The sequence below is a fragment of the Strongylocentrotus purpuratus genome, unplaced genomic scaffold (genome assembly GCF_000002235.5).
Source record: "Strongylocentrotus purpuratus isolate Spur 01 unplaced genomic scaffold, Spur_5.0 spur5_contig_862, whole genome shotgun sequence".
Lineage (NCBI taxonomy): Eukaryota > Metazoa > Echinodermata > Echinoidea > Camarodonta > Strongylocentrotidae > Strongylocentrotus > Strongylocentrotus purpuratus.
In genome coordinates this window covers 1,350,093-1,367,054 of record NW_022145571.1, presented here as the reverse complement: position 1 = coordinate 1,367,054, position 16,962 = coordinate 1,350,093, and the positions used below count along the sequence as shown (strand labels likewise).

The 16,962-nt window shown below is 37.9% G+C and overlaps 1 protein-coding gene across 2 annotated transcripts in view; it reads left to right on the top strand.

Annotated features, from left to right (window-relative positions):
- The window catches only part of LOC115919177 (eIF-2-alpha kinase activator GCN1-like), a 47,446-nt gene extending 31,174 nt beyond the window's left edge, over window positions 1-16,272 (top strand). For both annotated transcript variants that reach the window (XM_030972294.1, XM_030972298.1), the window contains 16 exons: window positions 775-1,032; window positions 1,804-2,019; window positions 2,644-2,808; window positions 3,378-3,492; window positions 4,329-4,468; window positions 5,092-5,235; window positions 5,791-6,060; window positions 6,843-6,956; window positions 7,442-7,672; window positions 8,108-8,304; window positions 9,914-10,028; window positions 10,288-10,384; window positions 11,273-11,421; window positions 11,956-12,060; window positions 12,577-12,795; window positions 13,863-16,272. In XM_030972294.1, the coding sequence (XP_030828154.1) occupies window positions 775-1,032; window positions 1,804-2,019; window positions 2,644-2,808; window positions 3,378-3,492; window positions 4,329-4,468; window positions 5,092-5,235; window positions 5,791-6,060; window positions 6,843-6,956; window positions 7,442-7,672; window positions 8,108-8,304; window positions 9,914-10,028; window positions 10,288-10,384; window positions 11,273-11,421; window positions 11,956-12,060; window positions 12,577-12,795; window positions 13,863-13,985 (2,658 nt within the window). In that variant the 3' untranslated portion in view covers window positions 13,986-16,272. The remainder of the gene's footprint in view (window positions 1-774; window positions 1,033-1,803; window positions 2,020-2,643; window positions 2,809-3,377; window positions 3,493-4,328; window positions 4,469-5,091; window positions 5,236-5,790; window positions 6,061-6,842; window positions 6,957-7,441; window positions 7,673-8,107; window positions 8,305-9,913; window positions 10,029-10,287; window positions 10,385-11,272; window positions 11,422-11,955; window positions 12,061-12,576; window positions 12,796-13,862) is intronic.
- Window positions 16,273-16,962: the final 690 nt, after the last annotated feature.

Sequence of the window (16,962 nt, the reverse complement as noted above, 5' to 3'; positions counted from 1 at the left end):
ATAAGTGGAATGGTTTTGTAAAGTAGAATGTACATTTAACTCTACAAGATCATGCCACATGGTTATAATAATATACAATAATAATAATATATGAGATTTATAAGGCACCAAATCCACTCGAAATCAAATGCTCCAGGGGTGCACTTGTGAAGAAGAAAAAAATAGAGATCACATGAAACCATAGAGGAACATAAGTAAGATACATGTAGAACATACAAAAAATACAGAACAGTTGATTATATTCCAAATTAAACAAACAGGTTTTAAGTTTATCTTTAAACACTTCAACTGATCTGCTATTATGAATCTCTCCAGGGAGAGCATTCCACAGCGAACGCCCTGCATGAGCAAAGGACCATTGCTATTATTAGTAAAGTGAACTTTTCATTCTATTATTGCTACTTCTTCACGATCTTCTTTTGTTCTTTCTGCTTCTCTTTCTCATAAACCTGTGGATAAAGCAATTGTCTTTTAAGAGGTTAAAAACAGTTTCGTTCAAAGTTTGTGGCAGTGCTAGTTTGCCCTTGGGTGGGAAGCAGTTATTCTCAATTTTCTAGTACTCTGGAAAGAACTTCAAGCCATAAATTCCTTGAAGCTTTCTTACAATGTAAATAAAAATGTAAAAAAACGTACGTAAATGTAAAAAAATAAATAAAATAAAATAAAGAACTTCAAGCCATAAATTCCTTGGAGCTTTCTTACAATGTAAATAATATAATTATGTATATACTTAAATTGTTAACATTGAGGTTTTCTGTCATTTGCACCATGCAGGGTTTAGCTGATGAGAGTGAGTATGTGCGAGACACTGCCCTGCGTGCTGGTCAGCGGATCATCAACCTCTACGCTGAGACCGCGGTCAATGTCTTCCTCCCCGAGCTTGAGAAGGGTCTGTTTGATGATAACTGGAGGATCAGATACAGCTCCGTTCAGCTCCTGGGTGATCTCCTCTACAGGATCTCAGGGGTCACCGGCAAGATGACCACCGTCGGGGATGACGATGATAACTTTGGAACTGAACATTCCACTAAGGTTAGTGTCAGGTTTTTGAAAATATGTTTGTGATGGGATGACTTGGGGTTTTCTCTTCAAGCTGGCTACATGAATAGTTTTATGATAGAAAAGAAAATATGCTTTAGATTTGAGATTGGTCTGAAAATGGACTCCAACTTTTGAGTGATTTAGATGTACCAATTGAAAGGTTCCCTTTAGATGTGGCCGCCTAGAGGAATTGATCCCTTGCATTTAGGTTCTGAAGTTCTGCCTTTGTGACATTTTTTTAAAAATCCACATGATTATGACCATTTCTGCAGCCCCATGAAGACATAGCTAGTTATAGTCATTGTATACAGGTTCCATACTAGGATGTGCAGTGGCATTTTTTAAAATTCCATGATTTTAGCATAACTGGTTATTTTGTAATACAATATGTACACACTTAAAAATCCATGTAAATATATCAAGAATTGAATCTCCTGGAATAGACCATTTCGTAGTTAGCACATGGGTCAAATGACCCCAAATATCCACAGATCATTTACTCATGGAGAAGTCCCACTTTGTGTATTTTAGAACAATCAATGCCAAAGTCATGTATGTGCATGATGAAAAGCTTGTTTACCCTCTTGTATCATAAGAATGTACTGTAGGTGCACACATGAATAATGATTACATAACATGAGCATGATTCCTGTTGGTGGGTTTTACAATTTTATCAGAAATGACCTTTATTTGACCATAAGCAGATAGTATTTATGAAATGGCTTATTGATAGTGCATCTTGTGGTGTTTTCCTTCCCTCAGGCAATCATCACCATCCTTGGAGCGGAGAGAAGGAACCGTGTCTTTGCCGGTCTCTACATGGGACGATCAGACACTGCCCTCATGGTTCGCCAAGCAGCGCTTCACGTGTGGAAGGTGGTGGTTGTCAACACTCCAAGAACCCTCAAAGACATCCTGTCCACCCTCTTCACTCTACTCCTAGGGTGTCTGGCCAGCACCAGCTATGACAAGAGACAGGTCAGTGGTGCATGTGCTTCTTCTTCTTTTTGAATAGCATTGACCTAATAATAATAATCCGCTTTTATAAAGCGCTTCACAGATATACTATTACCCCGGTCATTGGATTCAATACTTTCCTGCACACACTGTGTGCACAATCTCCACTCCCTGGGGCGCATTCCAGCCGGGTGTTACTTGATGCTTAAAAACTGTTTGACCAACAATGACGGTCGCATCCTACCGGATACCCATTTAACACCTTGTGGAGAGTGGCAAGTGTAGGTTAATATCTTGCCAAAGGATATTAGTGCTTTGAAGGGATTCTAATAGGTTTGTGCAATACATTAACCCAATTCTGAACTTCAAACCGGGACCAAACACTCTAACTTACCCTAATCATAACCCTCAACCTAGCCTAACATCCACTTTGCAACACTTACCCTAACCTTTACCCAACCCTAAGGACGTAAAACCTATATGTTGTCAATGACAGTAACAGCCTTCTTTCGGGCAGCCAAAGACATAATAGAAATAAAACACCCCAAATAACACACCAATCTGTCTGATGGTAGTTGGTCTGGTCACCACAGAAGAAGAAGAAGAAGATGGTTACATGTATGATTCGTGTTTCTCTCCTGACAGGTCGCAGCAAGAACGTTGGGTGATCTTGTCCGCAAGCTAGGTGACCGTGTCTTACCAGAGATGATCCCGGTCCTAGAGAAGGGCTTGGACTCTGCACAGAGTGACCAGAGACAAGGAGTCTGCATCGGTCTGAGTGAAATCATCAACTCTACAAGCAGAGAACAGGTTTGTTTGTCTTTCCTTATATCTCATTCTTTTTATCATTTTATCTACTGAGAAAGGATCATTGCAAATGAGAATCACAATCTAAAAGAATTGATTTTAATTTACTTTGTGCCAAATTGTATGAGTTGATACCCTTTTGGCTGATGGCAGTCTATCGGGTCAAACCCGATTGAAGGATATGTGTAGACATATTAATAGACCATGGGAGCTACTACAATACTGGTTACAATATACACCAGGCAGGCAGTTCTTCTCTCCTGTATTTTGATGCCCAAGCTTTTTCAGTTTCCATGCCATGCATGTAGAATTGGTCAATCAGTCAACAATAATTTGACATGATAGATGATGTATTCCCTTGATAGTTTGAGCATTTTAAATACATTGTATTTTTATGCCTCGGCTACAAAGTAGCTGGAGGAATTATGTTTTCTGGTTGTCTTTCTGTCCGTCTGTATATCCCGTTCTCGTGATCGCTTTATCTCAAGAACCGATTGATGGATTACTGCTAAACTTGTTATCATTACATGCCATCATAAAACCAAATGGATTCTTGCTTTCTTGCCCACCAGGTTGTGACATATGTCGAGAGTCTAGTAACTACAGTGAAGAGAGCTTTGGTTGACCCTCTCCAAGAGGTCAGAGAGGCAGCTGCAAGGACCTTTGACAGCCTTCATAGTTCAATCGGTAAGAACATTAATTAAACTGATTCAGAAATTCCACTGCAAAGCAAAAAGTATTTTCTGTGTAACTGAATGGCAAATTTAGATGACAAAATGTAGCTGATGTCATCAAGGTCGATAAGTCTACTTATTTGTCTGTAAAATAAAAATAGGGAAGGCCCGCTGTGGACAAATTTTGCTGGCACATTCAACCACTGCATTTCACATTATGCCACTTTTATTAATAATAATCTTTTTAGTCCACTCCAAATTTTATTAAACCGAAAATTGAAATTCTTTTACCCAATTGATCGTGAGCCCGGCAGCCACTGAGCAGCGCCAGATCGACGTTGCTCTATCCCCTTATTGTTGAACGCCCAAAAAACGCCAACACACCGAACCATTTCTTCTTCAAGTCGCCCTTTTACTTCAGACCCTGAAAAGTAGATGTAATGTTACAGTGTGAAATGCTTTTATGGTCTAGTGTCAGGCCGAAAAACTGATTTATTTATTTTAAAACAAATTTTTGGCCTTACAGTAGGTTCCTGTTTCATTTCATAATTTTGAACTTACTTTGTCAACTATGTCCTTATTGGTGCAAACAATTGAAATTGATAAATGAAATGGAATAAAAATGGAATCAATCAATCAATCAATCAATCAATCATTGTATGTGTACAAAGCAAATAGCAAACTGCATTTCATTATCTTCTATCAAGACATAATTTTCTTTACATCTGTTTTTATAACCTTAGGAAGATCATGCAATTCATTTTCATGTGATCTCATTTGGTTCAGTAAAATAAACCTTGTGAAATTTGATTGACATTACTCCTACTTGACCTCTGACATGTGTCATAGGTCACAAGGCGCTGGAAGAGATCTTACCAGAGCTTCTATCTCAGCTGAGTGACGAGGAGAAAGGAACATACGCTCTAGATGGACTCAAACAAGTCATGGCCGTCAAGAACAGAGTTGTGCTACCATTCCTCATACCAAAAGTAAATTCAATGTGTGTTTTAGAGCAAGAAGGGCCTTATCTCTATGCAAACTAGTATACAAATATACAACGTCTTGAGAGGTTCTGGTTGAAACTATGGACAAGAGGTAACTCCAATTGTACTATCTGCTGAGGGGCGCATCCCTAAAGCCAAAATAACTACTGGAGTCACCGAGGCCCATAGTTATAACCAGTACCTCAAAAAGAAATCCAAAATTCAAAACTCCAAAATAGTACTCCCAACTTCGAAGTTCAATTTACTTATATTCTTTACGCACTACGACACGAGTACTGTGTTAAATTTTCTCATCCCGTGGCAGTCAAGAGCAGAGTTGTGCTATCATTCCTCATAAAAAGCTCAATACATTTATTGAGAGCCAGAAGGGCATTAACTCTATGCAACTTCATATAGGGTAACCCCCTTTTGGCTTCCAGCATACCAATAACCTTAGTACATTAAACAATGGGATCTTTTTGCATGTTTGTATGTTTCTAATGCCTAGCTAGACATTGTTTTTTGCAAGGTTTTTTTCTTCTTCTGTTTATTGTGATTGTTGGTGTAATTACTTATTTTCTTAGCTTTCATTAGTTACTGAATGTCTTCCCTCATTTGTTCCATGACAGCTGATTGCACCACCAGTGAACACCGGTGTCCTAGCCATCCTGTCTGAGGTTGCAGGGGATTCCCTGACCAAGCACTTAGCCAAGATTCTCAATGCTCTCATGTCTGCTGTAGAGGAGTGTGTAGGCACAGAGAGAGAACAAGAGGTAAGGAAATTTGCTTTCAAGAATGGGCATGATTTGTTTCCATTGTGTATGAGTAAATTCCTCACTGGACTACACCCTCCAGACTCATATCGGACACTTATTTAAAACAACGCTCAGAAAACACCCCTTTACAATTTTACCCCCTTGTAAATATTAACCCCCCCCCCCCCAAGTGATATTTGAATTAGAGTAATTGTCCAGAGGAGGAGGGGAATGTGAGTAGTTCAGGGGGTAGTTGACCTAGAATACTCCTTCATGATTGAAAATTAACTCCCTTGTAAATATTAACCCCCCCCCCCTAGTGATATATTTACTGATGGTAATTATCCTGATGGGGGGGGGGGGGGTGAGTAGTTCAAAGGGGAGTCGTCCTAGAATCCTCCTTCATGATTGAATTAACCTAATCTAACAACTTGCCTTTTAGCTGCTTATGCTTATGCGTCAAGTTAGTCAATCATCTAGTCATTTCAGTTGAAAAGATAGTCCTTCATTTAGTGATTATTTGATAGATAAATTCATTTAATATGTTTGTATTTTTTATCCTGTTCCTGCCAGGCTCTCAAGCATTGCCAGAGGGTAGTGATGTCAGTCCAAGACCTTCCGGGTCAGCAGATCATCATAGACGAACTCCTCCAGAAGCTCAAGGGAGAGAACGCAGGACTACGTCTGGCTGCGTCCACCCTGCTCCAGGTCTACTGTAGCAAGACCAGCTGCAGCTACTCAGATTACGTACCTCAACTCCAGAGGGCGCTCATCCAGTCGTTCAACGATCCTGAGCCTAGGGTGTTGGAGATGAGCTGGGAAGCGCTCAATGCTGTTACAAAGGTCAGTTCTTTAAAGTGACTCGGAAACATTGCCTCGGATTCTGAAACAAAATCCTGGATTTAGCTCATGCTGCAATCATGATTATGAACCTTTAGGTCAATCGGGAATCCCATGACTTTTTACAAGTCAATCGCCTGTCTGATTATCAAGATATTTATGTTTGTAAATCGAAATCAAATTGTACGTTTTCCTAACAGTTTTTATTACACTACAGTCTACTGGGGAAAACGAGGATGGTAAAACCGGTCACTCAAAGATTTTTTACTTTTTTGAGGCACTTCATGATCATTTTGAAGTGTAATTTTTGTTAGGGCTTCAATATTACACCTATCACAGACACTGATAACACGTAGGGCCATGCATCTCAGATTTAACGTTGTTAAACAATGCCTTTAATAATGGAGGAAAGCTTGTCTTGATAGCAACTAGGAGTTGTTTTGACAAAACAAAAGAAATTTTTAACATTGGTGTGATCCCCTTTGAAGTAGCAGTTGAATACTGATATGTTGGGTTTTATAATTTGATTAATGTATAATAGGTAGTTACAAAGCTAATCTTGTCATTTCATCTGTTGGAGTACCACAGATTTATTACTCACAACTTGGACATGAAAGATTTTCAGGTTTTTGTTAATCCTTGATCATATTTCTAGATTTGCCAATAATTTGTACATATCTGACAAACTGAATACAGACAAGTTTTAGGTCACCATGAATAATCTTTGCGAAAAGATGTTTTTTAAAGTTATCATCTTTATTTTGACTTTTGTTTACACGTTGTAGAGCCTAAGTGCTGCAGAGCAGATGGGTCACATTGAATCAGTACGCCGAGCCGTCCGTTATGCTACAGAGGATTGTAAGCAAGAGGACCTACCAGGGTTCTGTCTGCCTAAAAAGGTAAGGAACGGGAAAAATAATTTGTGTTCAGACTGGATTGTATGGATAAAAAAGAGAGAAGTACTGTATAGTCTATGAGTGTAAGAGCATTGATTGTCTCCCAAGAGTATACACTTTGTACGATCAACCTGTTTGCCCTGTGAATATGGTATTGATTGTGTGTCTCCATCTATTGATTGATAACAAGTGATTGATAGAGGGTCATAGTTAGTAATTCAGTTCATTTGCATTCAATAATTCATTACAAATAGAGCAATTCTATCAGTGAAGGCTAACCCAAAAACCAAATCAAAACAATTAAGGTATTATACATAGTTAACATAACGTGCCCTAGAATTTTTGATGCAAAATACTTGATCCTGCAGACTAATATTTCACTTTAGACTCTTTTTTGTTGTTTAAGCCTTATACATGTATGTGGACTATTTCAAAAGTAACGTTCATTTGTGTTTACCATTCACCATTTAATCTGTTTCCAACTCCAGGGCATCACACCGATCCTTCCCTACTTCCGAGAGGGCATCCTGTCAGGGTCACCAGAGGTCAAAGAGCTAGCCGCCCTGGCATTGGGTGAGGTCGTTCAAAGGACCAGTATCGCTGCTCTCAAGCCTCAGGTGGTAGCCATCACTGGACCTCTGATCCGCGTCCTAGGTGACCGATTCGCTTGGAATGTTAAGGTGGCTATCCTACAGACCCTAGGGTTGCTCATTGCTAAGGTAAGTCGAGGGAGATTCCCTCTCAAACTCTTTATGTATCACAGGCAAATCATTCCTGGTTTTTCCTGCAAGGATTTTGAAGTGACGCTAAGTAGGTTGCCTTTATTTTTAAAGCCCCACTGCACTACTTACAGCTTATATATGATCCCCTTTTTCTTACGTTAATTGAGAGCTGATTTGATGACATAACCACCTGTCAGTGACCTTGAAGGGAGGTCTAATCCCCCTGGCCAAACTAGTGCAGACGGGCTGTAATATCTAAGTTGGTGTTCTCCAGAAAGCAGTCTTACCTCAGCTTCAGACAACTTTCATCCAAGGCTTGACAGAAACTAAACAGGGTTGTTGGACCACTGGGTGGTTCCTGTATGGAGAGTATGGGAATTGAACAATGTAATAGTCACCAAGCTAACAAGATGTTGATCTTTTACATTACAGGTTGGTGTGCTCCTGAAAGCGTTCCTGCCTCAGCTCCAGACCACCTTCATCCGAGGTTTGACCGATGCTAACAGAGCGGTCAGATTAGAGGCTGCTGCAGCTTTAGGGAAGCTGGTCGTCATACATGCCAAGGTGGATCCTCTCTTCACTGAGCTTCATAACGGCATCAAGAACACAGACAATGACACAGGAGTCAGGTACAGCAAATTTCCTATTCCTTAACCCTTTAGTGCTGTAGGCAGTTAAGAGCCCACGCACTGCAAATTGTACATTTTTACTACAACCAGATTCTAGAGGGGTTGGGTATTTTTATGCCTCAGTTACGAAGTTTTCAGGTTGTCTCGAGAACCGATTGATGGATTCTTGCCAAACTTAGTTCATGTATGTATCTTGCAGAGTCAATGAATTGATTAGATTTTGGGGTAACGAGGTCAAAGGTCAGAGGTCACAGTGCTCATTAGGTATGCAAAAATAGCTTGTGATCGCGTTATCCCAAGAACCGATTGATGGATTCCTGCTAAACTTAGGTTATGTATGTATCTTGCAGGGCCGATGAATTGATTAGATTTTGAGGTCACAAGGTCAAAGGTCACAAAGTCAAAGGTCACAGTGCTCATTAGGTATGCAAAAACAGCTCGTGATCGCGTTATCCTAAGAACTGATTGATGGATTCCTGCCAAACTTAGGTCATGTATGTATTTTGAAGAGCCAATGAATTGATCAGATTTTGGGGCCACGAGTTCAAAGGGCTCATTAAATATGCATAAATAGCTGGTGATCACATCATTAGACTGATGGACAGATAACCATTAAATGCAGGACATGTATGTATCTTGCTGAGCCAATGAACTGAACTGATTAGATTTGGGGGTTATGAGGTCCAAGGTCATGGGAGTCATTATATATGCAAAAACGCTTGTGATCGCATTATTTCTAAAAAAATACAGAATTACCATCAAACTCAAGACATTTATATGTATCTTGCAAAGCCAATGAACTGATAAGATTTTAGGGTCATGAGGTCAAAGATAAAAGGGTCATACATGTATATGAAAAATAGCTTGTAATCACGCTATTCTGAAAACCTGTTAATGGATTACAATTAAACTTGAATCGAAAATTGCCTCTGTTTTGGTTTGTGAAATCGCGCTATGGCGGAGGCATCATTTTCGACTGCAAGTCGAAGTACCATCTAGTTATTTCAGTGTTCAATATGAAATTCATGAATGTAAAACCAGCTGGAGAGGGGGGTAGTCGTGATATCGCAAGCATTCGAACTGAGCTGTAGTGTAAACAGAACATATAGGAAAGGTGCCAGACTATTCATATTAGAGTTTCCTTGTGGTAGCTAATTTGGCCTTTTTATGATACTCCCTGTGGTAAATAAATGCAATATCCCAAAATTTTGTAAAATTGTATCTGATCCACGATATTAAAAGTGGTAATAGCTTTGATTCTTACAGAAAAACCATGTTGCAGTCTTCAGTTTAAAAATGCCATACACCTGTAGCTAGTCCTAGGACTAAAAATTTGCTTCTGATGAAATGATGCATGTTGTTACGATTGCATTTCCCTTTACCTCTATATGTCCCTTGGTGAGACATTGATCTACATTTGCCACACTCAACCCAGGTGATGTAAACGGTACCTGGCATTAATTAATTCTTTGAAATGCTAGAGCGCCGTAATGGCAGCACAGCTAAAGCTGGGGCTATAATCTCTAAGTTTAGAAGCGCTTAGTGATTGTAATAAGGGCTATCTAAAAACTGAGTGTTATTATTATTATTATTATTTCACTTTGTCCAGAGAGACCATGCTGCAAGCTTTGAAAGGGGCGATAGCTGGAGCCGGGACTAAGATTGGTGATGCTAACAAGAAAGCTCTCCAAACAACTCTCATCAGTAACCTATCATCATCAGAGGTAAGGAGCACATACACATGCAGAAATTCACTGAAAAGTAGAAAGAAATATATCGATAATGGATTTATGAGTATATGCACATTGCTGAAACATATTGTCATACAAATTCATGATGTGGGAGTTGGGTATATGGATTGATTTGGAAGATATATATTTTGTTTTTGTGATTTTACTTTGTACACTCCATGCGATTCAGCCCTTGGGCTACCATATGGATTCCCATTTCAATTCAATTCAATTCAATTATCTTATATTGCAGGGTAATATCAGGATATCATCATCCGGATGTTTGGGAGCCTTGTGTAAATTTTTGAGCGATGAAGATTTTGAGGACATCCTAAACAATAGACTCCTTGGTAAGTGTTTTATGTATGACATGAGATGTTCACTTTGGGTCAGTTGTTTCTCAACATAAACCAATTTATGTACATCTTTGGTATGTTTACATCTAATATTAGCCTCCATATTTGAAGTTGTTTGTTGTTTGTCATCGTGTGCTACATTCCCATGTTTACCAGTTTTTTCTTCCCGATTTTATCCTGATATTTCCAGATTTTTCTTTATTCTTCCATATTCTTCCCTATTTGTTCCCAATTTTCTTACTCAAAAGGGGGGAATGTTGTTAGATGCCATTTTCCCCCTGAATCCTCTTCTTTTTTTTACCTGGGGGGGGGGGGGGGGGGGGGGGGGGGTGGTTGATGGGAGGGGAATTTTTTTTTTTCTTTTAGTGGTCACTATCACCCCTGCTCTATGAACTCCTTGAAATTGACAGTTTTATGTGTGAGTGTTCTTCTTATTCATTGCTAAAGCATCATAAGATAAAAATATACATGTATTAAAGGGGTATATTGAGCAGTTTCCATGTACAGTAGGTCATGATTCGCTGACACCAGACTTGGTGGAAATACCATTGATGGGTGTACAAGTTGTGCAAACAGCAAACCTGTGGTTTCATCAAGACCCCCCCCCCCCCCCCCCCCCTTAGTCTCTTTGAGAGTCTTCTGTTGAGGGAAATGTAAGTTAAAGAATTTTTCCATATGGGTGATTTGTGGAAAATGGCAGAGCATTACATGTATATAAGGCCTGCTTGTCATAAAACTGAATGCTCATCCTTTTGAATGGCAGCACCTGTTATTGGGTAAAAACCTGAATGGTGTCGAATTTCCAGTGACAACCACTTTAAACGTGTTTTGAAGTATGTCATCATCAAGCTTTGATTTTGTTTGTTTTTTGTTGTTGAGCAGTAAATGAGCCGAATCAGAACTGGATGCTGCATCATAGTTGTGCCCTCGCTCTATCAGTCACACTCAAAGATGCCCCAGAGAGGGTGACGGTGGAGGGACGAGCGACAAAGGTTCTGGAGGTCATCATCAAGAACTCGCTGAATGACAGGGTAAGATGCTGTGTGGTGTCATGTCGGACAAATTTGGCAGAGGGGGGCATTTAGATAGTAAATGAACTGTTCTAGAAGTTAAATGCTTAAAAAGTGAGAGCTCCTAATTGGCTTACCAGAAGGGTAGCTTTTGCAGACTGCTGTGATATAAACTTTCTTTAGCTCTGTTATCTTGTGATACATTTGAAACGATGTTATTTGATATTTATTTCAAATTCAGTTGAAACTGAAAAAAATGATGTACTATTATACCACTCTATGAGAAAAGAATTATAAAGCTATGGGAGATCACATTTTTTATATGACCCCAGCCAGAAGACCCCATGAAAGTCACTCAAAGATTTGGAGTTGTCTGTAAAGACATGTGGCCTTCTGTGCATTTTCTGGATGAAAATTACAGAATTTTTAAGTTAAGAAACATAGTCTACCATATTAGAAGTGTATCTTTTGTAAAGGCTCGGCCAGAATAGCAATATTGATAGGACGGGTTAAGGTATGAAGAAAGTGACTAATTTCTTTCTCTCGCTCCTCCAGATACCGGTATGTGTGGCAGGCGTTCGTGGTATGGGATTCTACATGAAGCACTGCATAGCGACAGGAGAACAAGTACCACAGTCTCTCCTCTCTGCTATGGTGAAGGTAGGTGTTCAGAAACTAACCTTTGGCTTGGGGGGGGGGGGAGGAGCTAGGAGGGGGAGGGATACGTGGGATGGGGAGAGAGTGAGGGGGAAGGGAGTTCTACATGAAGTACTGCATAGTAGGAAAACAAGTACCACTGTCTCTAATCACTGCTGCGGTGAAGGTAAGTGCTCAGAAACTAAGCTTTGGCTTTTGGAGGGGAAGCTAGGGGTGGGAGGAAAGGATTTGTACGTGAAGCACTGCTCATCAACAAGAGAACGAATCTGACATCTCTCATGTCTGCTATATATGATGAAGATGGTCCTGACATTTTATGGAATCCTTCACTCATTTTTCTCAGCAATTATACATTTTCTTTTCTAATCATTCGGCAGATTCTAATCATGTATTTGGTAATTATTGACTTGGATTCTGTAGGCTATATATCTTATTGTTCCTGGAACTCAAGATATCTTGTCTTTGATTTTCAGGTTGTATAATACAATAACTTCTTGCACTTCCTCCTCATTCCTGCAGTGCTTCAACCACTCATCCAGTGACATCAAGATGGCCGCCGCTCAGATGATCAACCACTGCGCCATGACAACTGAGTCTCCTCTTGATATGTCCATAGTAAGAGGGATACTAGTAGTCTTAGTCAGTAACACCAAGGACAAGAACACGGCCGTGCAGGCTGACAGTGAATGGGCGTTGGTGGCGCTGCTCAAGCTAAAACATGGAGATGAATTTTTACAGGTAAGATGTAGAGAAAAAAATATTGAGGGGTCAGTGACACAAAGACGTAACTCCATTTTGGCCATTTTGAGAAAAAGTGGTTTATGTGCCACTGAGCACTTGGGCCTTAAGGAGTTAAGTCTATATTTCACTAGCAATTGACTTCAATGGGGTGTTGGGTGGAGTTAAGTCTTTGTGTTTTCTGGAAAGCCCACATTTTTCTGAACATTTTGATATCAAATACTCATTTTGGCAAAACATGACACAAATCTTTGTGTCACTGAACCCTCGATATCTTTCATCTTTCATTGAAAATGTATAAACCAGTTAACTAATTTACTCAGATTTATACATGCTTCTTTAATAGAAGTTACTTTGATGACCCTTTCCAGAGGCATGCCTGACACTGCAACAATTAATGTATGCAAGATGGATGTCATCGTTACAAATTCTATCGTATGTAACCAGTGAATTGAATGGCTCTTTAATGAGCATTCTTGGAAGAAAATGCGCCAATTCTCAGTAGTAACTGGATTGTGTTATGGCACTAAAAGAGTCTGCTAAAAAGTAATGTGGAAGTCATTGTGGTTTGCTTAGCATTGTGAGTGTATGTAAAATGGTGCCTTGCTGAAACTTTCCCAGTATGTACATACAGTGTGTGCAGGCAAATCTGAATACAATGACTGGAGTAACAATATATAAATGTTTAGCGCTTTAATAGAGATATTGTTGATGTATTAAGCCATATATAAACCCAGGATATTATCAAAACAGTCTGTGATCCTAAAGTGTTTTAAAGCTCCACTGTACTACTTGTAGCTACTTGCTCCCTCTATATAGAAAACAATGCCTAATCGGTGACCATTGGTCCCCTATGATCCTCTTTTTCTTATGTTAATTGAGAGCTGAGTTGATGAGATAGCCTCCTGTCACTGACCACCCTGGGTGGTCCAATCCCTCCTAGCCAAAACTAGGACAGAAGGCCTTCAAAAAAGAGTACCGGTACATTTTATAAGATATTTCTTATTAAATATTTTCCATGCATTAACCTTATATTTGTATATAACGTTTATCTTTATGTCTGACAGGATGTGCTGAAATCCCTGGACTCGGTCCCGGCTTCCAATCTCAACGACTGCCTCAAGAGACTACGGAAGGTTGCGTCACAGAATGTACCAAACTTTGAATTTGACGAGACAGTCCTGCGCTAAAACCATCCAAGAGCGTAGTCTTTATTTTATCCAAAAGGTAGTTAGTTTCCCTTATCATGACAGAGGAACATTTTGGTTTCCATAGTCAATATCTTATCACTGTGATAGATTTTATTATAAGATTTTCATTGTTGTACCGATAGTGATAAGTAACTTTTGAAAGTAGTTTTTCATCTCGACAGTGCTCTTAAAGAGTAGGGTTTTGAGAATGACCCACCATATTGGAAGTTGGCATTTTAGTTGCCAATGATCTGCTAAATGTTGTACCAATTAGGATTGAACAACAGACAGGGAAAACCTGGCATGTAAAAGCGATCAGGGTTTAGTAAGAAATCATTGTTTTAAAATTGAAAATAAAATTTCTTTGAGAATGTTTAACACATGGCTATTCATACTTCTTTACTTAAAATCCATATTTTTACAATACAATTTAATTCACCAAATTAAGTGTCAACTTGTTGCAAAAACCTTTTTTGTGTGTGTTTAATGGAGTTAAACTTCCTTCTAGTTAGCATCAACCTCTGAAAGTGTTTTATCTCAAAGTTTGAAGAAGAAAACATTCAAAAGCAACCCGTAAATTTGAATTTATAAAAATGACATTGTACACTGATACTCATGTTCTCTGGGGGGAAGCGGTTTTCTCAGGAATTCTTTTTGCATGAGATCTGTACAAACTAAATACATGTACTGTGTGAGCCTGGTCTGAGAATGGTATTTATGTGTAAACAGAGTTACTGTCATATCCCATCAAAAATTTAAAATTTGATTTAAAGAACCATGAAATCTTATTCAGCGAAAGACGAGCAAGTTTGGGATATTTGGTACAAGATTTATTTTTTTTTGGCACTATTCTCATACATTTGTCTTTGAATGCTCAACAGTTGTTAACTTTTCTGATCAATAATGTTACATTAGGAGTTGTTTTGTGCAGTCGTTAACATGAACATATTGGTATATTCTCATATCTGTTTCTTTTCGAAAACAGAGTATCAATTAGAAATTATCATGAGCTCATGTTTGAGGGAATTTTTGAAAACTTGCATTTTGAACTTTTTGAATATTTGATCTTCTTTTTCATGTACAAAGATTGAAGTTGATTTTATGAAAATATTTCAGAATGGATGTGAAATATTGCATATGTTGGACATCTCTAGGAATCATACACAAAATAATGTGCTTTGGAATGTATTTTTGTTTGTGCCTTTTGATAATATTGTTTTAACATATTTATCCCAAAGCATAAACAAAGCAAACTTTTAAAACCATTCAAATCTATTAAAGATATATAGACAAGTTGAATTTGAAATACTGAAATGTTGTTTGTTAAATCCAAACAATTTTCATTTGTAAAACTGACAATTCTTTGTTTTGAGTTTATCAGGGCAAAATTTCATCATGAAAGTTAAAATAATAACAATTTGATCTATACTTGGAGTTGTCATAACACACATTCAAAGCCTATAAAGCTTTTCTTTTCTGAAAAAAACTTCTCTTTTTCTGAAAACCAAAGATGTTCAAAAAGTCTCAACAAATTAAATCTGACCAAATTTTACAAGAACCGTTTCATGTACACCGTTCCTTAAATAAAATTTGTTGTTAAACTCTCATACATTGTAGATTCATAATTATTATAGCGTGTGGATCTCTGTAACATAAAAACTTAAAATTAATTGTATCTCCTTCAGATGAAATGCATATCATTCAATTTAGAATAATCAGTAACAAACAGTTTGTTTTATGTTACAAATAGATACTATGGATGGTAAGATATGATTAATTTCAGCAAGATTGGAGATACATTTAGGATTGATTTTAAGTTGCTTTTAATGTTACAGGACCCAAGACTAGTCAGTTCTTCTTTCATATTCTATTGCAAGATAATTAGTTAGTGCACTTGTTAATTTGGTATCCATTCACTCAGTATAAATACATGTTGCTAATCACACACAATTTACACATATAATTTGGAAATGTTGTCATTTGAATATGATATATAAAGAATATAGCTTATTAGGTGTATTCTCTCAAACACCGGCTTTATAAATATTGAAATAAATGCACACTTCGAGAAAGAATTGGATAATAGCATGACCACTGCACATAATCATTGGGTTCAGAGTTTGGCCAATTATGTTTTATGTACATTGCCTGCGTTTATTATACAAGTAATATTTCAAAGAGTACAGTATATGTGTATCAAAACGTGAGAAAGTTTCTTCCCATTTACGTTTGTGTATCGTGATTGGTACACTAAAGTCATGTGATTAAAATCATGATAGATATTACATTTGAAGATGTTTTTGTCTACTTTGTATTGTGTACATGAAAATATTCTGTCTTTAAAATCAGATTCATCACTGAAGATTTATTGGCCATATGTAATACATAAAATTGCTTTCCATGATAATGCATGCAACATAAACATAGACAAAACATGGTATCGTGTGTTGAGAGCAAGCCTGGTATTATTACTGTGTGAGATGAGATGAGTAAATGCCTTTCTTGCTCTCAATAGATGGTTACAAGAAATATTTAAAGGATCATGTCAATGCAAACATTTGTGTAGTTTTATATGTCTAAACTCCTCCAAAAAGAGAGAGAAAAAATTGCTTGTTGTATTCCCAACAATATGAGGAATAGCCTTTTCAATATGTTGCATGCAATAATTCAATCTTATGTCTAAAGCCTCCAACTAGCTATATGGACTATGTGAATATATCTGAAAGGAAATGTCAAATTTCAAAGTATATATTTTATTTTGTTTCCAAAATAAACCCCCTACCACCCCTCCCCCCCCCCCCCCAATATTTCTTTTTTTTTAATTAAAGAAAAAATTCCATTTTATGTGTAATACCTCCAATTATTTTTATGGACTAGGTGAAAATATATCTGAAAGGAAATGTCAAATTTCAAGGTATATATTTTATTTCATTTCCAAAATATGCCATCTTGACGAAAATGTAGAATATTAATTGCA